Below are 27427 nucleotides of genomic sequence, written 5' to 3'. Positions count from 1 at the left end.
AATTGTTACTATGTTGAAGTTATAATTTGTCACATTGGTACAGGACTTGTTTTGATTGAGAATCAGGGTTTTCATTGGCATAAATTTCTTCTATTGATACAGACATTTTAAAAGCACAAAGCTTGGGCCCTTTCCTTCTCTAAACACCATTACAGACTACAATGAGCAAGCAGGTGAGTTAAGGGCCAGAGAGCAAAATCTTGGCTCCGAGTTAATTACTAGGGTGTTTGCAAGATATTTCTATTAGAAATAGCTGAGAGTAGTGAACAGACAACAGTCCAGATTACTTTACATAGATAGATAGTTTTCAAAAACGCCAGAAATCCACAGAATGTGACATTTGATGTTATTTATCATTTGTTGAGACATAGCTGCTCCCAACAGCTCCCTTGTCATGGATTCAAAGAAACTAAGCATCTACCTCCAGGTGAGGTTATACACTGTGGCAAGGGAGCACTGGGCAGAAATTGCTTATTTCTCCTTCAGACCTGTACTGTTCATGAGAGGACACAAGTTATAGGAGAGGACAGCTTAGTTCTGCCGAGACAGAATAAGCCAGTCCTTAATAATTCCTGTTTCACGAGGTCTGTCAGAGGATCCTGGGCCAGAAGGCTGAAGAATGATGCTCCTATGTGTTGCTAACAGGGGACTATATAGGTAGGCAGCTCTCTCTACAACTTGTCTCAGTCCTGGAAGCTGTATTAGGCTTCCTATATTTTCAGATAGTATTGGTTGTTCTTGGGTTTCTGAAGGGGTTGAAAGACTAGTTATAGACTCATAACTAACTCAGGCTATTTAGCATTGTGAAAACATATTTAATTAGATCATTTTCAGATAGTATACAAGCTAAACTAAGACATAACAGATACAAAATTATAAGCCTTTGTAAGTTAAGATAGATGACAGAGTGCTTTATTTATTGACAAAATGATGGACTAAATGTTAGGTGTAATTTATACTTTATAAATTACAGAATAGTAATAGTTGTGCTCAATTTATATCTGAGAGAAAAGAACCTTTTAATTGGACAAAAAAGGGGAAAATGTAGATTGCCACTGGTAAGCAGATGAGGGCAGGTGAGAGATAAGGCAAGAGTCTGTGCTCGGACAGGAGAAAGGAGGGCGGGCTGGGAGAGATAGGAGAGAGAAGGAGGAAGGAAGATGGAGGAAGAGAAGGACAGCCCAGATCCGTGTGGCTTTAAACAGCCACAGGTAGCTATGAATGTCTTCTATGGGAAGGATTAATACAGTACTTTTTGTCCAATCTAAGTGGTAGCTTATATCAATGTCAATAGGTTCTGATTTCTTTGTTTGGGCATTTTGTGGGTAGAGAATATACTGATATAAATCTGACTGATAAATTACAAGCCTCTAGAGTTTTGATTTTACCAGGCTACAGGGATTTCTGACAGTTATCCACCATGGGAACTTAGCAAGTTGGGTGGAGAACTTTTAGAGCAAAGGGTCAGAGAGTCTGCAGCATTGAGAACACCCTGCTGGTGCTTTGTGGCCCACTGGTGTCCAACCGAGTGTAGGATGTGCATCCATTTTTATTATCCCCACTACAGACCCACAACTAGACAGTGCAGAGAGTGAGAGACTTTGGGGCACTCAGTCCTGCACAGCATCTGAAGAGACCATGGCAGCATGTACAGGACCTACATAGGGTCAAGCCAGATGGGGGCTCCAGTACTGAGATGGGGAAGTGGACAGGGCCTTCCACCCAAAGCCAAGAAGCTGTCTACAACTGAAACCCAAACCTCACTGGGCGTATTAACCACACTTCAGGGCAGACCCCAAGCCCACCCAAAGTGAATCCAATGACACTTGTGGATGTTTTGTCTCACTGTACTCTGTTGGGCATTTGTCTTATAGCCTTTTCAAAGGGCATTTGAGAGAGAAAGAACATACATAAAGTTGGGTGGATAGGATCTAGGAAGAACTGGAGTAGGGGAAAACACTGATGAAAATGTATTATATGAAAAATATCAATAAAAAGTAAAACCAGAAATACTAGATAATTAATTCTACAAGTGGGTATTTGTACACATAGCTAAAAGCAATTAATCCAGTATGATGTATAAATAATGAAGATAAAAGATTTACAAATAAAGTTTTAAGAGCTGATTTTAAGTTCAGAAAAAGTGGATATATAGTAAATGCCAAATGGTTTTAAGAGAAAACATGCAAATGAAATATTTAGAAATTTTGAACACAAAGAGGGCATTCAAGAGAAACTAATTTTTAAATATGCTCAAAGAAAACAAGCTATTATATTTTCTCAAAAAAACCCCACAAGATATATATCACCAATATTAGCATTATATAGTTCCTTAAAGGCCCCCAGGATTTAGAAGTATACAAAGCCACAAAAGTAACTAACTTGTTAGTCGACTCTGAATAACATTTGTGATAACAAAAATCCACATGTGTAGTCAATGACACGAACACGGCAGTGGTGAGGAGAGATGGGAGCTGACTCTCTGACGGGAGAACTCTCAAAGGGCGGAGAAGACAGAGGGAGAAGGGCATTAGACAGAAGTACGGAGAAAGGAACATGACTAATAAAAGCTCACAAAATTCAAAATCTTCATCCAGCAAAGGAAACTAAGTGAAGAGGCAGCCCAGAGAAGAAGAGAAACACTTGCCATCTACAGACCCATCAGAGGACACACTCACAATATACCAGGAAGTAAATAAACTAAGCATCAAGAAAACATCCAGAGCTGGTGCGATGGCACAGGCCTTTACTCCCACACCTGGGAGGCAAAGGCAGGTGGATCTCTGAGTTTGAGGCAGCCTGGCCTACACAGTGGGTTTCAGGACGGCCAGGGTCACACAAAGAAACTGGGATGGGGGAGGTGGCACAACAACTTAATTAAAAAAATGTGCCACGTCTTGGAATTCTCAACAGAAGAGAAAAGTGAAATGACTGATAAATATTTTAAAAAGTGTTCAATATCATCAACCATCAGGGGATGCAAATTAAAGCTCCTCTGAGATTCCATCTCACCCTAGTCAGAATAACAATCCTCAAAACTGACAATGAGTACAGGAGAAGACAAAGGGAAAGGGAGCCTGCATGCATTACTGTTGGGAGTGAAACTGGTACAAGCATCATGGAAGGCAGTGAGGAGGTTCCTCAGAAGCTAGAAGCCAAACAGAGAAACCATACTGTCAGTCTTATCTAGGGCCAGAGAATGCATTTAGTAACAGAGTTTAAAAACAGATTCTCACAAACTACAAATACAACACAGCTTCCAGGGACTGTAACAAACCCCTGAATTTTGTTTGGGGATCACACTTTCGGAGGTTTCAGTCATTGCCAGCTTACTGCTCTATATCTCATCTTGTGAGGCCACACATTTTAGTAAGAGTGTGTGACAAAACAAAGCTGTTTACTTCATGGTCAAGATGTAAAAAGAGGAAGGAAGGGCTAGGGTTTCATTGTACTCTTCTGGTGTTTGTCTCCCAACAACTGGAAACCTTCTATTGGGCCCCACTTTAAAGTTTACACCACCTCCAACAGTGCCAAGCTGGAAACCAAGCTTTTAACACATGGACCTTGGCAAATATGTCAAGTTGAAATCTGGCATTATAATAATTGAAATAAGTCCTTTCCCCACTCACCTGTATTTTTTAGCTAGATCATCCCTTTCTGTTTTCTGTTGAGCAAGTATATTATCCATAACTTCTTTTATGTCTAACATCTTTTCAATGTATTGTTCTAGAAACACAATGACAAAATAAAAGATCAGCTAATTGAAGATTGGCAAATGCTGAATCTGTTCAGGTAAATTTAGAATTAGAATTATTGTCCTTTTTTTTTGCAATGGGCCTTAAATCTTCACTATTCCTATCCATTCTCCAATATAAGTGGCCCAGATAATTAGATCAAAGCTTATTTAATTCTACCATCTTAATGAAATGCCTGAGGTACTCAGATAAGAACACTGTACCAAGAAAGAACAGCCCATCTCAAATCCTAATTCTGCTATCCCATTGATTTAAGTTCTAGGAGCTAGGATTCTATCTGTACCATCTGTATCTGACACTGCTTTTCAAAAGTATATCAATTTAAAAAAAAAGATGTTCTCAAGTGGTCCTAGGGCAAACCATATATGGTGAAAAGACAGGACAAGATATCCAGAATTTACAGATATAAACGGTACATGACACCAATATATCAGTTTTATTATTTATAACAAAGAACATGATTTCTAAAAAGAAAATAAGCACTTATATCTTTCAGATTATGATGGGAAGCAACTTTATTTCTAGTCTTTACAATAAGACCGAGTTTATCTGCCAGCCTCAAAACATTGCTTAACTAAAGAACAAAGTTCTGTCATTCTCCTTCTTTAAAAAAAATCCTTCAAGTATTTTTTTCAAAGTTTCAAAGAAAATTCCACTAACTCCTCTTTAATTTTTAAAAATTAGCCTATATATTTTAGTATGCTGACCATGAAAGAGGATAAAGCATCCTGGATCTGTCTGACCCCCACGCATGCGGACTCCCACATCAGCTACTCTGACTGCTGAGTTAAGAAGTACATACTTACCTTCATCTTCAGAGTTTCTTATCTCAAACTTCAGTAAGGTTTCCTGTTTTTCTTCTAGATCTTTTAGAATGGCACTGATGGTCTGATGCTGCCAGACAGAAATGTTAAGAGTTCCATTATAAGAGGGAAGACTGGCGTGTTGATAGTCTGACAAACACAATGAATATGCAGCTTAAAATCTCATCTCAAAATGCACTCGTGATTTATGTGACTTTAATTGAGTGGATGTTGAAGATATATAAAGATAAGATTTAAATGTACCTTGCCTTATGTAGTGAATCTACTGAAAAACAGAAGAAAAGGAGTAACCATACAAGGAGCTGAAGGGGTTTGCAACCCTATAGGAAGAATAACAATATCAACCAGCCCCCCAGAGCTTCCAGGAACTAAACCACCAAAGAGAATACATGGAGGGATCCATGGCTCCAGCCACAAATGTAGCTGAGGATAGCCTGATCTGGCATCAGTGGGAGGGGAGGCCCTTGGTCCTGTGAAGTCTTGATGCCCCAGCAAGGGGAATGCTAGGGTGGTGTGGTAGGAGGGGCAGGTGCGTGGGGGAGCACCCTCACAGAAGCAGGGGGAGGGGGGATAGGATAGGGAGTTTGTGGAGGGGAAACCAGGAAGGGGAATAACATTTGAAATGTAAATAAATGAAATAACCAATTTTAAAAAAAGAAAAAAATGATTAAAAAGTTTCAACTTCTGTCTTCATTTGATACTGTAGAGATGGAGGGAAAACCTCACACATATTTCATGATTATATATGTAAGAAGTTCACTTGAAGATTGTAATGATTATCGCTGTGCATTATTAAAATCCTATGCACAACCCTAGATATATTAAACACTGTATTAAGCACATGAAGGGGTTTAACGTGGACTACTCGTGCCCTTGGCACTACTAAGTTTCCCGCAAGAACTGCACTCACAGCTCCTGTTCTATCTTTTAGAGCCATGACGTGGCCTCCAGGGGCAGACCACCTGTATGAGCTCCTGCTCCACCTCCTCCTGGCGACTGACTGCAGCAAGTCAGCCTCCTGTCATGCCTGAGCCGAGAGGAGCTGTTCATGTAAAATGTTAAGGACAACACTGGTGTAACGTGTTGCTCTATAAAATCCATCTCACATATAAAACCTAACTCTGCCTAACAGAGTCCCTACTGACTTATCTTTCAGTGAATTCATAATTTTAGAGCCACATAATGCTTTTTATAAAGCATTTCCTCATCAATTCTTGTAAGCAGGAACATGTTTTATTTTTCTGTATGCTTTCCAAAATCATGTGAGCAGAACTCTCACTCAATAAATGATGATTAATGGACTAATACTACCTATATTTTCATAATTTCTCAAATATTTACATTTCTCTAGTGTGTGTGTACACACTGGAAGACAAAAGACAAGTTTTGGAAGTTGGTTCTCTCCTACCGTCTGGATCCAGAGCTGGACTCAGGCTGTCAGGCTTGGTGACAAGTACCTTTACCTCGTGGGCTGTCTTATTAGAGATGGTAAAGCAATCTTTGTGTTGCTATTTATTAAGAACTTTATAGTAAAACTACAAAATATGAAATTGCAAAATAAATAAAAAAAGCCAAGGCCTATCTCTTTACATAGTAAATCACTTATTCCAAAAGCAAAAGGAAGGTCTACATTTGTGCTCAGGCTAAACCTCTACCTTTAGGCTCCATTAAAGATACTACCTTTGTGTCAACTTTCCTGTCTTGCTTGTATTGTAGATGTACTTGATCTTCAACACAATGAACTAAGCTATATTCAAAATAATACTGAAAATGGTATCTTAAGTTTGTGTCTAATAAAACTTAGTAGTTTTTAACTGAAAATATTCCCAATCAAACTGATCTATATGTAAATGATATTTATTGAGCAATAGTGAGGTTCACCACAAACTCTAATATTATGTGTGACTCAAGGCAGTTAGGCCAGTAACATTGTTGTTCTCTATGTGGGCCCTAGAATCTTCTGTGAACTATATGTCCTAGAATGTGTCATTCCTGTGAATGAGGACAACAGGAAAGCAGCAGTGTCAGCAGGAAGAGAAGTCCATTGGCTCAAGCAGGAGCAGAAGGACAGCGGCTAATGTGTACTTCCCTGGTCAGTGCAGACAACTGAGAACTAAACACACAATGTCTTCTTGACTCATTCTGTTCAACTGATGTTGTCATGAAAACACACATTCAAGGCATGCCCAGTGGCTGGCTATTTGAAGGGATGGCATTCTCCAGGCTGAAGAATGAATGGACTTCCACGTCACTTACCACAGGTCGGCTCTCACTCCTCTTTGCTTTATGTGAGGGAGCAGGAGAACCAACTGCTTTGTCATTGTCACAGATAAAAGGCTTATATCTTTTTGGGCGAATAGCAGGAATTTTTACTTAAAAAATAAGTTAGAAAAATAGAGTTAGAAAATAAAATGTTCAAAACTGTCTTCTTTTATCAGTTTTAACTGAAAAGGACGAAAAGAATGATTATGATTATTATTTTAATGCTAGTAGTTTCTCATTATTTTAACTATGACAATATTTTATGAGCATTTATCATATACTAAATTATTTCCTGGTGTATCATCTTAGTTAATATTGAAATATTCACAAGAACCACTTGAAATAGGTAGCCTGCCACAAATTTTATTAGAAGTGAAATGTCAAAGTTCAGGAAATTTAGGACACAGTTAATTCTGAAACTAGATGCTATCTGATTCCAAGAGAATGCTCTTAACGACTATGATTCATTGCTCTGTAATACTCCTGTTTTTTTCCTTCCTATTATGAGTTCCCTTTGCCCATACCATATTACCACTTGTTCTATGCTCCTCATTCCTCTGGGCACCTGACTAAATAGACATCCAAGAATCAGTAGACAGAGGAGTCCCAGTATGTCCAAATGCCAAGATTCCCTAGTGTGCTAAGCTCAGTCAAGTCATAAGAGCTGAATGTTCAGGTAGAAAGGGAGAAAAAACTCAATGGGGCTCCAAGAAAGAGAAGAATTTTAGTAGTCCTGATTTTAACCTGCATGTGATTTAGATCAATAATAGTTACATATTGAGTATTTTTGGTTTTAACCAATCACAATGACATCCATCTACCCTTGAAAATCAACAGCTGGTGATAAGCATGATGAACTAGAAAAGATGGTCTCACTCCTACATTCTCCACAGCAAGAGCAGATGCATTTCTGAGTATCTTCTGAGTCAAGCTTCAATCATGAGAAAAAGGAAAAAAATAACAATTCTCTTTTAACGCTTTTAAGTGGAAACTATTTCAAAATTGCTTGATAAATTATGCCTAGATCTACATTTTCTTGAAATATTCTTGAATCTAATAACTTCAGGATCATTCATTATACATTTTAAGACAATGAAATCTTAGCTGCAAGGACTTCAATATAATGTCACCCTTTTCCTGCTCTTCTACAAAGAAATCAGCCGCTTGGTTTCAACATGACTCTATCTCAAAGACAAAGGTAGGGAGATTGATGTTTGCTTAGCAGATGGTGTATGTTTCATCTCAGTAACTCCAATTCCATATCACCATCCAGGTTTGGTATCATAGCTTAGTAAGAGAGGGTTTCCTAACATACGCATGTGCAATCCCTGGGCTGGATCCCTAACATTACACTTAGGAACTCCAGGTTCATGGGAATTTTTGAAGAGGGAAATGTAACTGTGGAAGGAATAATTTCAAATGTGTAAGATTTGATAATAGATAAAGGTGCCTTTCACTGAAATATTCTCCTGCCCCTTTTCTCTGTGGCTCGTGTAGCACACATCAAGCTCATCTGTCCTGTGCCTTTAGCACTCAACAACCTGCTCACACTTTCCTTGTATCCACAGAGTTCCTTATTGACTTCCTCGTCCACCCACATAGGTTCTATATCTTTCAATCCTCAACATGACACACAGTTTCTAAATCTCCAGTTTCTCCCAGAATTGAACATCACTACTTTACATCCTCTGGCAATGCACACGTTACTAGCTGCCCATCACGTCTGTTATTTTGACGGTATACTGTTATGGTGCCACTATCTCCACAGACAGGTACTCCACACTCAGCAGTGCTTTGGTCTGTATTTTCAGCTTTAACATGAAGCAGACCATTGTGTAGAAACCGATGCTGATTTGGGGGGTCTAGCAATCAGTACGTGCTGACACTCCCTTCGTGTACAGGCTAGAAACTGCAGCTTCTGGTCAGCCAAGCAACCCTAAAATGAACAGTATCTTCAGGGTTCTGTGTTATTAGGCTATGTGTCTAATGGCCATTGGTGTCTTCCAGTGGTGTTGGATACAGAAGTACATAGCCTCTAGAAGGTTCCATAACCATCCAAACAGTGGTTTCTAGGAGACCAGTAACAATAGATGGGACCATCCAGCTGGCCACACCAGAGTTCATGGACCTAGAGACTGGACTTCCAAAAGGACTAAAATATTCAGGCATTGGGTAAACGCCTGACTGCACTGTTCCTCAGGGAAATTTCTGTACAAATAAAAAGATTTTGAAAAAGTTTAGATAAAATACTATGACAATATTATTAAAATAGCATCCTTTGTACTAAAAAATTAAAAAGGAAGGTGATAAAGGAAAAGCTAATACTAATACATGATCTGTAAATGTTATTATATTTAGAGATTTATATTTATTTTATGTATATAGGTCTTTTGCCTCCATATATGTCACTGTGCCAGCATATGCAACGCCTGCAGAGGCCAAGAAAGCACCAGAGACCCTGGGACTGGAGTTACAGATCACTGTGAGCCACCGTGGGAATGCTCCTAAATCAAACTTTAGAATGTTAATTTCTACAAAATAATGTATTTTTAAGAGTTTAATGAACAGAAGGAAACACCAACCTCTAGTAAGGAAATAATGCTCTACTCTGTATGCAAAGATTTTACTGTGCTAAGCAGAGACATACCTGTATGACGTAGAAAGCAATATTGACATGCATACCTGGAACTATGGAGCTCCTCTCTTCTCCATGAGCGGTCTCAATAGCACCATGAGATTTTAGTAGTTCTTTCATTTTTTCATCATCTGCTTCATCCAAAGCAGTCCTCTGTTTCTGATCTTTCTGACTAGGGTTTGCTCCATGTTCTAGGAGTATCTCAGCTGCCTGAAAGGTAAATTTTCAAAGTTATAGCTAAATAAATCTGCTTTCATTTTAAGACATCATTACTAAGTACATATCTTCAAGGTATGGACAAGAAACATTTTGAGTAAATTTGACATGGTAATGGTAACTTTGATTGGGCTTGACTGGCCCATAGTACGCTGCTCCCTTGGTAAAGAGTGGCACAGGTAATATCACTTCTAGTTACTTCTGCCCACAAGAATTTCTGTACCAGTTGTTCCCAAAAAGTAGATGCAAACCATGTGCCCTTACTGAGTATCTGAAACACAGTGAAAATGACTAAGTGACAGAATTCTTTATTAAATTAATTCAAATTCAAATAGCAAACTGTTGCTCCTAGCTACTGCACTGGGCTGCATAGGTCTACAGAGTACAGATTCAGTCATGCGTATGAAAATGTGGAGTCGCTGACACAGTCCCACTATACTGCCCAACTGGCTGCGGATGGAGTAAAGAAGACGGTAAGCCTTGCTTCTGGACTACATTACAGTACATTTATACTGCAAGTTACCAATTCATTGTAGTGTAATAAAATTCTATTTGGATGAGCATTTTCAGTAAATTAATCTACCAACCTAAATTCATTCTAAAATTCTCTCTATAGAAATACATATTTTAGTAGTTATGATTGCAAGGTAACAAAATTGGAGGTAGTACTTACAAATGATCTACTCTAACCCCATCATTTTACAGAAAGGAAACAAATGACCAAGCATTTTTAACATAAATGAGGTACCCTGAGGTACTCAAAGTTGGGTGTCAGAAGGGCTGGAGAGTTGGCTCAGTGGATAATGGGGTTTGCTGCCAAGTCTGATCACCTCAGTTTGATACCTGGGATCCACATGGTAGAAGAAAATCTACTACTACAGGTTACCCTTGGACTCCTGTGCACGCCACACGTACCCTACCAGTGCCCACGCATAAACAAATGAACGTAATAAAAATTAAACTAAGATAAAACAAAAGGCTGCATGTTAACATGGTGGTGGATCACAACTGTTTGTAGCTCTAATTCCAAGGGATCCAACATGTCTACTGATCATAACAGGCTCCTACACACATGTGGTACACAAATACACTCATGTAAGATAAAATACTTACACATGTAAGAAAAAATAAAATAAAGTAAGTTTAAAAGAAGTTGTGTATAGAGAGTTTGTAATTTAACAAAATTAAGAACAGCTAACAATTAGAATACATTATAGTGAATCAGGCCAAGAGCCAGTGATCCTACTTGCACAGAGAGCCCAGTGATTCAAAACTATGGAAACATCGCCTAGCAAAAATATAGTCAAAATTTGAGTAAAACTGAGGCACACTATGCGACAATGGATTTTATCTTTTTGTGTATACAAAGATATAAAGATAAAGGAAACATTTAAAAGCCACTGAGCCAACAGAAATTACTCTCATAAGTATGACTTAGGAAACACAGTGTCTCCTAATCCGAGTCATGGTCTTTTAGTTTACTCATGCTTTTAAAGATTTAGATTTTAATTTTCATGGTCTAACTTACCAGAGTCAATAATTAAAGTTCATCCCTATTAGATTCTATTTAAGAAATATTTGCCTATCTGAAAAATCTTGAAATTTTCTTCTGTTTTCTTTTAGGAGGTTGTCTTAACTCTTTCAGGCCTATGACACATTTTAAGTTATTTTTTATATACAGTAAAAGATTAAAGGTTTCTAAAATTTGCAAATAAAAATCTAAAGATTTCAATTTTATCCAACTCACTTTTGTATCTCTGTCAAAATCAACTATTTCTACATGCTGTTTCCTGTCCAAAGTGATCTGTCTATAAACTCGGTGGTTCTTAATTTGGGTGTCCTCCCCTCCTAGGCTGTATTCAGCATGATCTATTCATCAATGTCCAGACACAGTCTGGTTCTCATAAGTGGAGGCTGTGGAAGCTACTGGCATTGAGGTCGACAATGCTGTGAGCATCCTGTTTATGTACACGGCAGCACTCCACAACAAAGGGACGTGCAGCTTCAGTGTCAGTGGTGCTATTCTCGCCCAGGCGCTCTTCTTTACCACCACAGCTGCAGCATGAGTATCCACAACTCTACAGACGCTGTGACTACCTAAGACGTCTCAGCTTTTTCACACTCTTTTCAGTGCCTTATAAATTTCAAACATAGCTTATTAATTTCTATGAAACTCTCTATTGAGATTTTGAGTTTCATTGAATCTATATGCTACTTTTGTAAGAACGAACATATAAGCAATAGTAAGTTTTTAATCCATGGACATAGTTCATTGTTCCAAACAATTGGCATTTTCTATGTTCTCAGTACGTTAAACTTGCTAAATTACATTGACTTCCAAACAGACTAATCTCATATTCCTGATTTAAATTGTTTGGTTATATTGTAGTTGTATAAAATTCTAGAGTCAACATTATATTTTAATAATTTTTCCAAATATGTTCTTTTTATTGGCTTAACTTTGCTTAATTATAACAATTGTATTTAAAATATGGCATTACTTTTTATGGGACATTTCTCTATTAAGTCATGTTTTAATTTCTAGGCATATCTATTATAATAGTTTCAGATAAGTTATTATTGAGCTTAGAATTTTATTGATTTCCAAATTTAAAAATTTTAATTAAATTTTTTAGTTAGAATACAAAATAATGGGTTTCATTATGTAACTTTCATGCATGTATATATTATTGACCCGTGCTCTTCCTTACACACACACACACACACACACACACACACACACACACACACACAAACATAATTGCACTTCTTCATCCCTCCTCTTCCCCTCTGACTGGTTTCCTTCTTGCCCTAATGGTCCATATATATATATATATATATATTATATTCATTATATATAAAATTTTATATATAAAATTAATTCTAGATTCTGCATATGAGAGAAAATGTGATTATTTTTCTTTCTTCCTTTTTTTTAAATCTTTTTTTTATTAACTTGAGTATTTCTTATATACATTTTGAGTGTTATTCCCTTTCGCGGTTTCCAGGCAAATATCCCCCTCCCCCCTCCCCTTCTTTATGGGTATTCCCCTCCCCATCCTCCCCCTTTTGCCGCCCTCTCCCCAACAATCTAGTTCACTGGGGGTTCAGTCTTAGCAGGACCCAGGGCTTCCCCTTCCACTGGTGCTCTTACTAGGATATTCAATGCTACCTATGAGGTCAGAGTCCAGGGTCAGTCCATGTATAGTCTTTAGGTAGTGGCTTAGTCCCTGGAAGCTCTGGTTGCTTGACATTGTTGTACATATGGGGTCTCGAGCCCCTTCAAGCTCTTCCAGTTCTTTCTCTGATTCCTTCAACAGGGGTCCTATTCTCAAATCAGTGGTCTGCTGCTGGCATTCGCCTCTGTATTTGCTGTATTCTGGCTGTGTCTCTCGGGAGAGATCTACATCCGGCTCCTGTCGGCCTGCACTTCTTTGCTTCATCCATCTTGGCTAATTGGATAGCTGTATATGCATGGGCCACATGTGGGGCAGGCTCTGAATGGGTGTTCCTTCTGTGTCTGTTTTAATCTTTGCCTCTCTATTCCCTGCCAAGGGTATTCTTGTTCCCCTTTTAAAGAAGGAGTGAAGCATTCACATTTTGATCATCCATCTTGAGTTTCATTTGTTCTAGGCATCTAGGGTAATTCAAGCATTTGGGCTAATAGCCACTTATCAATGAGTGCATACCATGTGTGTTTTTCTGTGATTGGGTAACCTCACTCAGGATGATATTTTCCAGTTCCGACCATTTGCCTATGAATTTCATAAAGTCATTGTTTTTGATAGCTGAGTAATATTCCATTGTGTAGATGTACCACATTTTCTGTATCCATTCCTCTGTTGAAGGGCATCTGGGATCTTTCCAGCTTCTGGCTAATATAAATAAGGCTGCTATGAACATAGTGGAGCACGTGTCTTTTTTATATGTTGGGGCATCTTTTGGGTATATGCCCAAGAGAGGTATAGCTGGATCCTCAGGCAGTTCAATGTCCAATTTTCTGAGGAACCTCCAGACTGATTTCCAGAATGGTTGTACCAGTCTGCAATCCCACCAACAATGGAGGAGTGTTCCTCTTTCTCCACATCCTCGCCAGCATCTGCTGTCACCTGAGTTTTTGATCTTAGCCATTCTCACTGGTGTGTTTTGATTTGCATTTCCCTTATGACTAAAGATGTTGAACATTTCTTTAGGTGTTTCTCAGCCATTCGGCATTCCTCAGCTGTGAATTCTTCGTTTAGCTCTGAACCCCATTTTTAATAGGGTTATTTGTCTACCTGCGGTCTAACTTCTTGAGTTCTTTGTATATTTTGGATATAAGGCCTCTATCTGTTGTAGGATTGGTAAAGATCTTTTCCCAATCTGTTGGTTGCCGTTTTGTCCTAACCACAGTATCCTTTGCCTTACAGAAGCTTTGCAGTTTTATGAGATCCCATTTGTCGATTTTGATCTTAGAGCATAAGCCATTGGTGTTTTGTTCAGGAAATTTTTTCCAGTGCCCATGTGTTCCAGATGCTTCCCTAGTTTTTCTTCTATTAGTTTGAGTGTATCAGGTTTGATGTGGAGGTCCTTGATCCACTTGGATTTAAGCTTTGTACAGGGTGATAAGCATGGATCGATCTGCATTCTTCTACATGTTGACCTCCAGTTGAACTAGCACCATTTCCTGAAAATGCTATCTTTTTTCCATTGGATGGTTTTGGCTCCTTTGTCAAAAATCAAGTGCCCATACGTGTGTGGGTTCATTTCTGGGTCTTCAATTCTGTTCCATTGGTCTATCTGTCTGTCTCTGTACCAATACCATGCAGTTTTTATCACTATTGTTCTGTAATACTGCTTGAGTTCAGGGATAGTGATTCCCCCTGAAGTCCTTTTATTGTTGAGGATACTTTTAGCTATCCTGGGTTTTTTGTTATTCCAGATGAATTTGCAAATTGTTCTGTCTAACTCTTTGAAGAATTGGATTGGTATTTTGATGGGGATTGCATTGAATCTGTAGATCGCTTTTGGTAAAATGGCCATTTTTACTATATTAATCCTGCCAATCCATGAGCATGGGAGATCTTTCCATCTTCTGAGGTCTTCTTCAATTTCTTTCTTCAGAGTCTCGAAGTTCTTGTTGTACAAATCTTTTACATGCTTGGTTAAAGTCACACCGAGGTACTTTATATTGTTTGGGTCTATTATGAAGGGTGTCGTTTCCCTAATTTTTTTCTCGGCTTATTTCTCTTTTGTGTAGAGGAAGGCTACTGATTTATTTGAGTTAATTTTATACCCAGCCACTTTGCTGAAGTTGTTTATCGGCTTTAGTAGTTCTCTGGTGGAACTTTTGGGATCACTTAAATATACTAGCATATCATCTGCAAATAGTGATATTTTGACTTCTTCTTTTCTGATCTGTATCCCCTTGACCCCTTTTGTTGTCTGATTGTTCTGGCTAGAACTTCAAGAACTATATTGAACAAGTAGGGAGAGAGTGGGCAGCCTTGTCTAGTCCCAGATTGTAGTGGAATTGCTTCAAGTTTCTCTCCATTTAGTTTAATGTTAGCAACTGGTTTGCTGTATATGGCTTTTACTATGTTCAGGTATCGGCCTTGAATTCCTATTCTTTCCAGGACTTTTATCATGAAGGGGTGTTGAATTTTGTCAAATGCTTTCTCAGCATCTAATGAAATGATCATGTGGTTTTGTTCTTTCAGTTTGTTTATATAATGGATCACGTTGATGGTTTTCCGTATATTAAACCATCCCTGCATGCCTGGGATGAAGCCTACTTGGTCATGGTGGATGATTGTTTTGATGTGCTCTTGGATTCGGTTTGCCAGAATTTTATTGAGTATTCTTGCGTTGATATTCATAAGGGAAATTGGTCTGAAGTTCTCTTTCTTTGTTGGGTCTTTGTGTGGTTTAGGTATAAGAGTAATTGTGGCTTCATAGAAGGAATTCGGTAGTGCTCCATCTGTTTCAATTTTGTGGAATAGTTTGGATAATATTGGTATGAGGTCTTCTATGAAGGTTTGATAGAATTCTGCACTAAACCCGTCTGGACCTGGGCTCTTTTTGGTTGGGAGACCTTTAATGACTGCTTCTATTTCCTTAGGAGTTATGCGGTTGTTTATCTGGTTTATCTGTTCCTGATTTAACTTTGGTACCTGGTATCTGTCTAGGAAATTGTCCATTTCCTGCAGATTTTCAAGTTTTGTTGAATATAGACTTTTATAGTAAGATCTGATGATTTTTTGAATTTCCTCTGAATCTGTAGTTATGTCTCCCTTTTCATTTGTGATTTTGTTAATTTGGATACACTCTCTGTGTCCTCTCATTAGTCTGGCTAAGGGTTTATCTATCTTGTTGATTTTCTCAAAGAACCAACTTTTGGTTCTGTTGATTCTTTCTATGGTCCTTTTTGTTTCTACTTGGTTGATTTCAGCTCTGAGTTTGACTATTTCCTGCCTTCTACTCCTCCTGGGTGTATTTGCTTCTTTTTGTTCTAGAGATCTTAGGTGTGCTGTAAAGCTGCTGATATATGCTGTCTCCTGTTTCTTTCTGTAGGCACTCAGCGCTATGAGTTTTCCTCTTAGCACAGCTTTCATTGTGTCCCATAAGTTTGGGTATGTTGTACCTTCATTTTCATTAAATTCTAAAAAGTCTTTAATTTCTTTCTTTATTTCTTCCTTGACCAGGTTATCATTGAGTAGAACACTGTTCAATTTCCACGTATATGTGGGCATTCTCCCCTTATTGATATTGAAGACCAGTTTTAGGCCGTGGTGGTCCGATAGCACGCATGGGATTATTTCTATCTTTCTGTACCTGTTGAGGCCCGTTTTTTGACCAATTATATGGTCAATTTTGGAGAAAGTACCATGAGGAGCTGAGAAGAAGGTAGATCCTTTTGCTTTAGGATAGAATGTTCTGTAAATATCTGTTAAGTCCATTTGGCTCATGACTTCTCTTAGTCTGTCTACGTCTCTGTTTAATTTCTGTTTCCATGATCTGTCCATTGATTAGAGTGGGGTGTTGAAGTCTCCTACTATTATTGTGTGAGGTGCAATGTGTGTTTTGAGCTTTAGTAAGGTTTCTTTTACGTATGTAGGTGCCCTTGTATTTGGGGCATAGATATTTAGGATTGAGAGTTTATCTTTGTGGATTTTTCCTTTTATGAATATGAAGTGTCCTTCCTTATCTTTTTTGATGACTTTTAGTTGGAAATTGATTTTATTTGATATTAGAATGGCTACTCCAGCTTGCTTCTTCTGACCATTTGCTTGGAAAGTTGTTTTCCAGCCTTTCACTCTTTTGTAGTGTCTGTCTTTGTCTCTGAGGTGTGTTTCCTGTAGGCAGCAGAACGCAGGGTCTTCATTGCGTATCCAGTTTGTTAATCTATGTCTTTTTATTGGGGATTTGAGGCCATTGATGTTGACAGCTATTAAGGAATAGTGATTATTGCTTCCTGTTATATTCATATTTGGATGTGAGGTTATGTTTGTGTGCTTTTCTTCTCTTTGTTTTGTTGCCAAGATGATTAGTTTCTTGTTTCTTCTAGGGTATAGCTTGCCTCCTTATGTTGGGCTTTACCATTTATTATCCTTTGTAGTGCTGGATTTGTAGAAAGATATTGTGTAAATTTGGTTTTGTCATGGAATATCTTGGTTTCTCCATCTATGTTAATTGAGAGTTTTGCAGGATACAGTAACCTGGGCTGGCATTTGTGTTCTCTTAGGGTCTGTATGACATCTGTCCAGGATCTTCTGGCCTTCATAGTTTCTGGCGAAAGTCTGGTGTGATTCTGATAGGTCTGCCTTTATATGTTACTTGACCTTTTTCCCTTACTGCTTTTAATATTCTTTCTTTATTTTGTGCGTTTGGTGTTTTGACTATTATGTGACGGGAGGTGTTTCTTTTCTGGTCCAATCTATTTGGAGTTCTGTAGGCTTCTTGTATGCCTATGGGTATCTCTTTTTTTAGGTTAGGGAAGTTTTCTTCTATGATTTTGTTGAAGATATTTACTGGTCCTTTGAGCTGGGAGTCTTCACTCTCTTCTATACCTATTATCCTTAGGTTTGATCTTCTCATTGTGTCCTGGATTTCCTGTATGTTTTGGACCAGTAGCTTTTTCCGCTTTACATCATCTTTGACAGTTGAGTCAATGATTTCTATGGAATCTTCTGCTCCTGAGATTCTCTCTTCCATCTCTTGTATTCTGTTGGTGAAACTCGTGTCTACAGCTCCTTGTCTCTTCTTTTGGTTTTCTATATCCAGGGTTGTTTCCATGTGTTCTTTCTTGATTGCTTCTATTTCCATTTTTAATTCCTTCAGCTGTTTGATTGTGTTTTCCTGGAATTCTTTCAGGGATTTTTGTGACTCCTCTCTATGGGCTTCTACTTGTTTATTTATGATTTCCTGGAATTCTTTCAGGGATTTTTGCGATTCCTCTCTGTAGGCTTCTACTTTTTCTCTAAGGGAGTTCTTCACGTCTTTCTTGAAGTCCTCCAGCATCATGATCAAATATGATTTTGAAACTAGATCTTGCTTTTCTGGTGTGTTTGGACATTCTGTGTTTGCTTTGGTGGGAGAATTGGGCTCCGATGATGCCAGGTAGTCTTGGTTTCTGTTGCTTGGGTTCCTGCGCTTGCCTCTCGCCATCAGATTATCTCTAGTGTTAGTTTGTTCTGCTATTTCTGACGGTGGCTAGACTGTCCTATAAGCCTGTGTGTCAGGAGTGCTGTAGACCTGTTTTCCTGTTTTCTTTCAGCCAGTTATGGGGACAGAGTGTTCTGCTTTTGGGCGTGTAGTTTTTCCTATCTACAAGTCTTCAGCTGTTCCTGTGTCTGGTGTTCACCAGGCAGGTCTCTTGCAGCAGAAAGGTTGGTCTTACCTGTGGTCCCGAGGCTCAAGTTTGCTCGTGGGGTGCTGCCTAAGACCTCTCCACGGCGGCAGCAACCAGGAAGATCTGCGCCGCTCTTTCCGGGAGCCTCCGTGCACCAGGGTTCCAGATGGCGTTTGGTGTTTTCCTCTGGCGTATGAGATTTGTGCAGAGTGCAGTCTCTTCTGGTTTCCCAGGCGTGTCTGCCTCTCTGTAGGTTTAGCTCTCCCTCCCACGGGATTTGGGTGCAGAGAACTGTTTATCCGGTCTGTTTCCTTCAGGTTCCGGCGGTGTCTCAGGCGCAGGGGTCCTGCCGCTCCTGGGCCCTCCCCCTCGGGAACCCAGAGGCTGTATACAGTTTCCTCTTGGGCCAGGGATGTGGGCAGGGGTGGGCAGTGTTGGTGGTCTCTTCCGCTCTGCAGCCTCAGGAGTGCCCACCTGACCAGGCGGTGAGGTCTCTCTCCCACGGGGTTTGGGAGCAGAGAGCTGCTGCGGGCCCTATTTTTCTTTCTTATTATCCTTTCCTGTTCCCTCTTCCTCTCTTTAAATTCTTCTCTCCCCCTTGGACCTCTTCTACTTTCATGTACTAAATATATATGTACACACGTATACACATATATGCAAGCACACATACATTAATATATATGCATGTATATATTAAATCTAGAGTTTATATATTACATAATATAGTATTTATCCTTCCAAATATGGCAATTTTTATTTTTCTGCCAACAAGGTAATTTCATTCTTTACAGTTGAATAAAATTCACTGAGTATATGTACCACATTGTCTCTACCACTCCTCTGCTGATGGATATGCAGGCTGGTTTCCTCTCTTTTGTTTATTTAACCATATGCTTTCTGCCACTATTCTATACCCCACATGCCTAAAGCAATAGAGTCAATTAACCACAGACTAAATATAAACACAAACAAGCAAAATATAAAAATTTATTCAAGTATTGCTACAGTCATACAGAGTTGAGTATCAGAGGTTGGGTCATTTACATTGGAAATTATGGGTAAGGCTGGGCTTATTTATTTACTTGTGTTTTTTGATACAGAGTCTTAGCTGAAGGGAAACAAACTCACATGTAACTAAACACCAGAACACTCGTGCCCTTCTCTGCCACTGCACACATCCGTTGCCCCTTTTCTCTTTCTCATAACAGGTAGATGAAGTAATCAGAAGCCATCATGCTGTGGTGCTTATTCAATGATATGTTTTTAATTTGTCACATATGTCTTCTAATAGTAAATATTTTTATTATATGAATTTTCAATAGACAACTTCAATTTCTCATAACCCATTTATTTTGGCCATTCTCCCCCCCCCCCCCGCCACCTTGCTCATAAGCAGACAGGCAGGATTCAAGGCTTAAGGTGTCTCTCTCTCTCTCTCTCAGCTTGAGTCTGCATGCACTCCATACTCTTCTATGCACTGTTTTACTACTATGCACTTTTCTTTTTTTCTTCTCTCACACTCCCAGATTCCTACACACCTCTGTGCACTCTCCTTTCACACCTACACTCCCCCACACACACCCCTCACACACACCACACATACCTCCATGCACTCCTTTTGCTCACACACACACTCTTCATTGAACATACCCCTCAGTGTGTTCTCCTTACACATTCTCTCTCCCTCGCTCCCTACCCCACTCTCCCCTCACCTTTAACTTGCCCCAGTCTTTTATTGATTGATACTCCAAAAAGCAGATAGAAAAAAATATTGTATAATCATTACCAAATAAAATTCAAAAGAATGACCACATCTCACAAAAAAATTAAGAATTTTGATTGTTAGCCAAAGTTTCAAGCTTCCCCATTCCAAGGACCATGGCCAAAATAAAAATTTCAATGTTATCATTATTTAAACTTTAACTTTTGACTTATTATACTTCAGAGCTCAAAGCTCCGAGGTCAGCTACATGCTGTTTCTTGTGAAGCTCTAATGATAAATGGCATGGGCAAAGCTTCCAGGCAATGGCCAGTCAAGTTAACCCTTAGCTCTGCAGTTCCACTAGCCTTTCTGCTTCTGCACACAGTGACTCTCTGAAGAGTAACAGTGCTTTGACTTAGTTTTAGTAGTATATAATTTTATGTATTCTGTATTTTCTTATCCATACATTTCCAAAAGAGACCAGGAACCATTATCAAATGTGCAAAACTCATTTCATAACTTCACAGCTTTTTCCTTTCTCAGGGTCCCAATATTGGCTCTGCTCAATTTCCTTAATTTATTTCAAAACATAAATTCTTCAAACTTTCTTTGCAGGTCAGACATTAATCTAGCACTACCACTATGCAGTTATTGCATTGTTTCCAAGATGAGTTCTCACAGCCTTCACCTGGGCCATTAGGACTGTGCTGTGCTGTGCTGTGCTGTGCTGTGCCAATATGCCTCAGTTTTTAGTTGTTTAAGAATCATTACATCAGGGGGCTGGAGAGATGGCTCAGCAGTTAAGAACACTGGCTGCTCTTCCAGAGGTCCTGAGTTCAAGTCCCAGCAACCACATGGTGGCTCACAACCATCTGTAATGAGATGTGGTGCCCTCTTCTGGTGTGTCTGAAGACAGCTACAGTGTACTCATATAAATAAAAATTAATAAAAAAATTTAAAAAACTTTCTTAAAAAAAAGAATTATTACATCAAGAAACATCTAGTTTCACAGAATTAACTAGAGAATTAAGCAGAGCAGGAAAAAGAAATAAGAAAGTCAGACGCAATAGAATAATTGTGCACACCAAGGACAAATGAAGAGTCGCACACAAATGGAATCTATAAAGCCACTGTCCAGGGATAAGCTTAGAAGAAATGGGAACAACTTTTTTGTTTTATAAAAAGCTGCCCGTGAGCTTCTGAGCTGTCTCCATCCAGGCCTGCTATGGGCAGTTCCTTATTTCTGATGGTGGGTCCCTTGGAGGAATGTGTCTCCAACTTCTCAGGGTCCCGGATGCCATCCATGTCATGCTATACTGTCCCCAGCATTTCTAATCTTCTGACTCCTTCTTATCCTCAGGCTTCAACTGCCTCTGCTGACCTGCACTGAAGTGTATGAACTCAGGAACAAACTCAACTCCACCGCACTGACTTCTGACTCAACCCCCAACTCACTCTGTCTCATCCTGGAGTGCCTTGGATAGCTTCTTGAGAGAGTTGGTCACGTATTATACCTGAGCCATTCTGTGAAATCTTTCTCTGATTCGTCACTTTACCACTTGATTGGACATCCTTGTTTGGGATTAAAGGTATGTACTGAGGGTACATCTGTATTCCAGCCAGATCACATAGACCTAGAAGGTCTTTCAATATGATCCCTTCCCAGAGCAAGTTGCTGGAATAAAATTCCTCTACACTGATTCTATCACTTGATCTGTGCATAGTCAGTGCTACAGTAAACATTAGAATGCAGGTACCAAAAAGGTATGCCTGTAAGTCCATACTCTGGGTGGTACAGCTGTATGACAGATCTATATTCTATTTTAAAAGAAACATTCAAATGATCTCCACAGCATCCACACTTGTTTACATCCCCAGGAGTGTTTGGAGTCCCCATCCCCCCTTTTTTACATTGAATCTTTTTAAAAATTGCATTATTATTTACATTTTAAATGTCATACCATTTCCTGGTTCCCCCTTGAGAAACCCACTATCCCAACCCGCAACCCTGCTTCTGAGGGTGCTGCCTCAACCACTGACCAACTCCCTCCCAACTCCCTTCCCTGACATTCCTCTATACTGGGACAACGAACCTTAACAGGACCAAGAGCCTCTCCTCCCATTGATGCCCCACAAGGCCATCCCCTGCTCCATATAGAGATGGAGCCATAGGTCCATTCCTGTGTCCTCTTGGGATGGTGGTTTCATCCCTGGAAGTTCTGGAGGGTTTGGTTGGTTGATATTGTGCTCATCTCATGGGGTTGCAAATCCCTTCAGCTACTTCTGTCCTTTCTCTACCTCCTCTATTGGGGACTGTGTTCTCAGTTCAATGGTTGCTGTGAGCATCTGCCTCTGTATTTGTAAGGCTCTGACAGAGACAGCTATATCAGGCTCCTGTCAGCATGAACTTCTTGGCATCCACAATATTGTCTGGGTTTGGTGGCTGAATATGAGATGCATCCCCATGTGAGGCAGTCTCTGGATGGCCTTTTACTCTCTGCTCCACGTTTTGTCTCTGTATTTCCTCCTATGAATATTTTTTCCACCATCTAAGAAGTTCTGAAGCATCCTCATTTTGGTCTTCCTTCCTTTTGAGCTCCATGTGATTTGTGAATTGTATCATGGGTATTCCGAGCTTTGGGGCTAATATCCACTTTTCAGTGACTGCATACCATGTGTGTTCTTATGTGATTGGGTTAGCTCACTCAGGATGATATTTTCAAGTTCAATCAATTTGCCTAAGAATTCATGAAGTCATTGTTTTTAATAGTTGAATAGTATTCCCTTGTGTAAATGTACCACATTTTCTGTATGCATTCCGCTGTTGAAGGACATCTGGGTTCCTCCAACTTCTATCTATTATGAATAAGGCTGCTATGAACATACTGGAGCATGTGTCCTTGTTATATGTTGGAGCATCATTTGGGTACATGCCCAGGAGAAGTATACCTGGATTCTAAGTTAGTTCCATGTCAATTTTCTGAGGAAACCCTGGACTGATTTCCAGAGTGGCAGTACCAGCTTGCAATCCCACCAACAATGGTGGAGTGTTCCTCTTTCTCCATATCCTCACAAGCATCTTTTGTCACCTGAGTTTTTTATCTTAGCCATTCTGACTGGTGTGAGGTGGAATCTCAGTGTTGTTTTGATTTGCATTTCCCTGATGACTAAGAATGTTGAATAATACTAAAGGTACTCCTCAGCCACTCAATATTCCTCAACTGAGAATTCTTTGTTTAGCTCTGTACCCCATTTTTAATAGGGTTATTTGTGTTTGAGGCTCTTCCCCAATTTTCTTCTATTAGTTTGAGTGTATCTGGTTTGATGTGGATGTCCTTGATCCACTTAGACATGAGCTTTGTATAGGGCGATAAGAATGGGTTGATTTGCATTCTTCTACATGCTGACCTCTAGTTGAACCAAAACCATTTTGAAAATGCTATCTTTTGACCACTGGATGGTTTTAGCTCCTTTGTCACTGATAAAGTGACCATAGTTGTGTAGGTTTATTCTAAGTTTTCAATTCTATTACATTGATCTACTTTCCTGTCTCTGTATAAATACAACAGTTTTTATCAGGATTGATCTGTAATACAGCTGGAGGTTAGGGATGGTGATTCCCCCAGAAGTTCTTTTATTGTTGAGAATAGTTTTCGCTATACTGGTTTTGTTGTTGTTGTTGTTATTTTGTTTTTTGTTATTTCAAATGAATTTGCAGATTGCTCTTTCTATGAAGAACAGAGTTGGAATTTTGATGAGGATTGCATTGAATCTCTAGGTTGTTTTTGGCAAAATGACCATTTTTACTATATTAATCCTACTAATCCATGAGCATGGGAGGTCTTTCCATCTTCTGAGATTTTCTTCAATTTCTTTATTCAGAGACTTGAAGTTCTTGTCATACAGATATTTCACTTGCTTAGAGTCACACCAAGATATTTTGTTATTTGGGACTGTTGTGAAGGGTGTCATTTCCCTAATTTCTTTCTCAGCCTATTTATCCATTGAGTAGAGGAAGGCTACTGATTTGTTTGAGTTAATTTTATGTCCAGCCACTTTGCTGAAGGTGTTTATCAGGTTTAGTAGTTCTCTGGTGGAACTTTTGGAGTATACTATCAATATCAAATAGTGATATTTTGATTTCTTCCCTTTCAATTTTTATCCACTTGACCTCCTTTTGTTGTCTGATTGCTCTGGCTAGGACTTCGAGTACTATATTGAAAAGTAGGGAGAGTGGGCAGCCCTGTCTAGTCCTTGATTCTAGCGGGATTGCTTCAAGTTTCTCTCCATTTAGTTTAATGTTGGCTACTGGTTTGCTGTATATTGCTTTTACTTTGTTTAGGTATGGGCCTTGAATTCCTGATCTTTCCAGGACTTTTATCATGAAGGGGTGTTGAATTTTGCCAAATGCTTTCTCAGCATTTAATGAGATGATCACGTGTTTGTTTCTTTGAGTTTGTTTATATAGTGGATTGCGTAGATGGTTTTCCATATATTGAACCATCCCCTGCATCGCTGGGATGAAGTATATTTAATCATGATGGATGATCATTTTGATGTGTTCTTGGATTCAGTTTGTGAGGATACTATAAATTATACTGGATCATATTCATAAGGGAAATTGGTCTGAAGTTCTCTTTCTTTGTTGGGTCTTTGTGTGGTTTAAGTATAAGTATAATTTTGGCTTCATAGAAGGAATTGGGTAGTGGTCCTGCTTCTGTTTTGTGGAACAGTTTAGACAGTATTGGTATGAGGTCTACTATGACAGTCTGATAGAATTCGCACTAAATCCATCTGGTCCATATATTGAACCATCCCTGTTTGGTTTGGTTGGGAGACTTTTAATAACTGCTTCTATTTCTTTAGGAGTTATGGGACTATTTACATGGTTTATCTGATCCTGATTTAACTTTGGTAACTGGTATCTGTCTAGAAAATCATCCATTTCATCCAGATTTTCCAGTTTTGTTGAATATTGGCTTTTGTAGTAGGATTTGATATTTTCAATTTCCTCAGATTCTGTTGTTAAATCTCCCTTTTCTTTTCTGATTTTGTTAATTTGGATACATTCAGGTTAGTCTGGCTAAGGGTTTAATTATTTTCTCAATGAACCAGCTCTCGGTTTTGTTGATTCTTTATATAGTTCTTCTTGTTTCTACATGGTTGATTTCAGTTCTGAGTTTGATTATTTCCTGCTGTCTACTCCTCTTGGGTGTATTTGTTCCTTTTTGTTCTAGAGTTTTTAAGGGTGCTGTCAAACTGCTAATGTATGTTCTCTCCCGTTTCTTTTTGGAGGAACTCGGAGCTATGAGTTTTTCTCTTAGCACTGCTTTCATTGTGTCACATAAGTTTGGGTACGTTGCAACTTCATTTTTTCTGCTTTCATTGTGTCACATAAGTTTGAGTATGTTGTACCTTCACTTTCATTAAATTCTAGAAAGTCTTTAATTTCTTTATTTCTTCCTTGACCAAGTTATCATTGACTAGAGGGTTGTTCAACTTCCATGTGTATGTGGGCTTTCTGTCATTTTTGTTGTTATTGAAGACCACCCTTAGTCCATGGTAATGATAGGTTACAAGGGATTATTTCAATCTTCTTGTAACTGTTGAGGCCTATTTTGTGACTGATTATATGGTCAGTTTTGGAGAAGGTACCATAAGGTGGTGAAGAGAAGGTATATTCTTTTGTTTTAGGATGAAATGTTCTATAAATATCTTTTAAATCCACTTGGTTCATGATTTCTGTTAGTTTCTCTATGTCTATGGTTTAGTTTCTGTTTCCATGATCTGTCCAATGATGAGAGTGGCGTGTTGAAATATTCCACTATTATTGTGTGAGGTGCAATGTGTCCTTTGAGATGTTGTGAGATGTCTTTTATGAATGCAGGTGCCCTTGTATTTGGAGCATAGATAATCAGGATTGAGAGTTTATTTTAGTGGATTTTTCCCTTTGATGAATATGAAGTGTCCTTCCTTATCTTTTTTGATAACTTTTGGTTGAAAGTCAATTTAATTCGATATTAGAATGTCTACTCCAGCTTGTTTCTTGGGATCGTTTGCTTGGAAAATTGTTTTCCAGTCTTTTATCTGAGGTACTGTCTGTCTTTATCACTTTTTCCTGTATGCAGCAAAATGCTGGGTCATGTTTATGTATCCAGTCTGTTAACCTATGTCTTTTTATTACGGAAATGAGCTCACTGATATTAAGAGATATTAAGGCATAGTGATTGTTGTTTCCTGTTATTTTCGTTATTAGAGGTGGAATTATGTTTGTGTGGCTTGCTTCTTTTGGGTTTGTTGCAATGAGATTACTTTCTTGCTTTTTATGGGTTTTAAATTCCCTCCTTGTGTTGGAGTTCAACTATTATCCTATGCAGAGCTGTATTTGTGGAAATATATTGTGTAAATTTGGTTTTGTTATGGAATATCTTGATTTCTCAATCTATGTTAATTGATAGTTTTGCTGGATTGAGTTGGCATTTGTGTTCTCTTAGTGTCTGTATGACATCTGCCCAGGATCTTCTGGCTTTCAGTCTCTGGTGAGAAGTCTAGTGTAATTCTGATAGGTCTGTCTTTAAATGTTAGTTGACCTTTTCTCCTTACTGTTTTTAATATTGTTTCTTTGTTTGGTGTGTTTAGTATTTTGACTATTATGAGATGTGAGGAATTTCTTTTCTGGTCCAATCTATTTGGAGTTCTGTAACGCTTCTTGCATGTTTATGGGCATCTCTTTCTTTAGGATAGGGAAGTTTTCTTCTATAATTCTGTTGAAGATATTTACTGGCCCTTTAAGCTATTCTCCTTAGGTTTGATCTCATTGTGTCCTGGATTTCCTGTATGTTTTGGGGTAGGAGCTCTTTGAGTTTTACATTATCTTTGATGGTTGTGAAGATGCTTTCTATGGTATCTTCTGCCCCTGAGATTCTCTCTTCTACCTCTTGAATACTGTTGGTGATGATTGCATCTATGACTCCTGATCTCTTCCTTAGGTTTTATATCTCCAGTGATGTCTCCCTTCATGCTTTTTTTATTGTTTCTATTTCCATTTTTAAATTCTGGACAGTTTTGTTCAATTCCTTCACCTGTTTGTTGTGTTTTCCTATAATTATTTCGGGGATTTTTGTGTTTCCTCTTTAACAGCCTCTACTTCTTTACTTGTGTTGTACTTCATTTCTTTTTTTTTTTTATCCATCTTAAATTAAA

General features: G+C 38.7%; 1 protein-coding gene across 1 annotated transcript in view; it reads right to left on the bottom strand.

Annotated features, from left to right (window-relative positions):
* The window catches only part of Ankrd31 (ankyrin repeat domain 31), a 148953-nt gene that overhangs the window by 57142 nt on the left and 64384 nt on the right, over nucleotides 1-27427 (bottom strand). The window contains exons 11-14 of the mRNA XM_087639036.1: nucleotides 9524-9686; nucleotides 6836-6951; nucleotides 4562-4649; nucleotides 3630-3726 (exon numbers count right to left, since the gene is read on the bottom strand). Of these exons, the coding sequence (XP_087495162.1) occupies nucleotides 3630-3726; nucleotides 4562-4649; nucleotides 6836-6951; nucleotides 9524-9686 (464 nt within the window). The remainder of the gene's footprint in view (nucleotides 1-3629; nucleotides 3727-4561; nucleotides 4650-6835; nucleotides 6952-9523; nucleotides 9687-27427) is intronic.

The sequence above is a fragment of the Rattus norvegicus genome, chromosome 2 (assembly GCF_021556685.1).
Source record: "Rattus norvegicus strain SHRSP/BbbUtx chromosome 2, alternate assembly SHRSP_T2T, whole genome shotgun sequence".
In the NCBI taxonomy this organism is placed as follows: Eukaryota; Metazoa; Chordata; class Mammalia; order Rodentia; family Muridae; genus Rattus; species Rattus norvegicus.
This window is presented reverse-complemented; position numbering and strand designations above follow the sequence as displayed.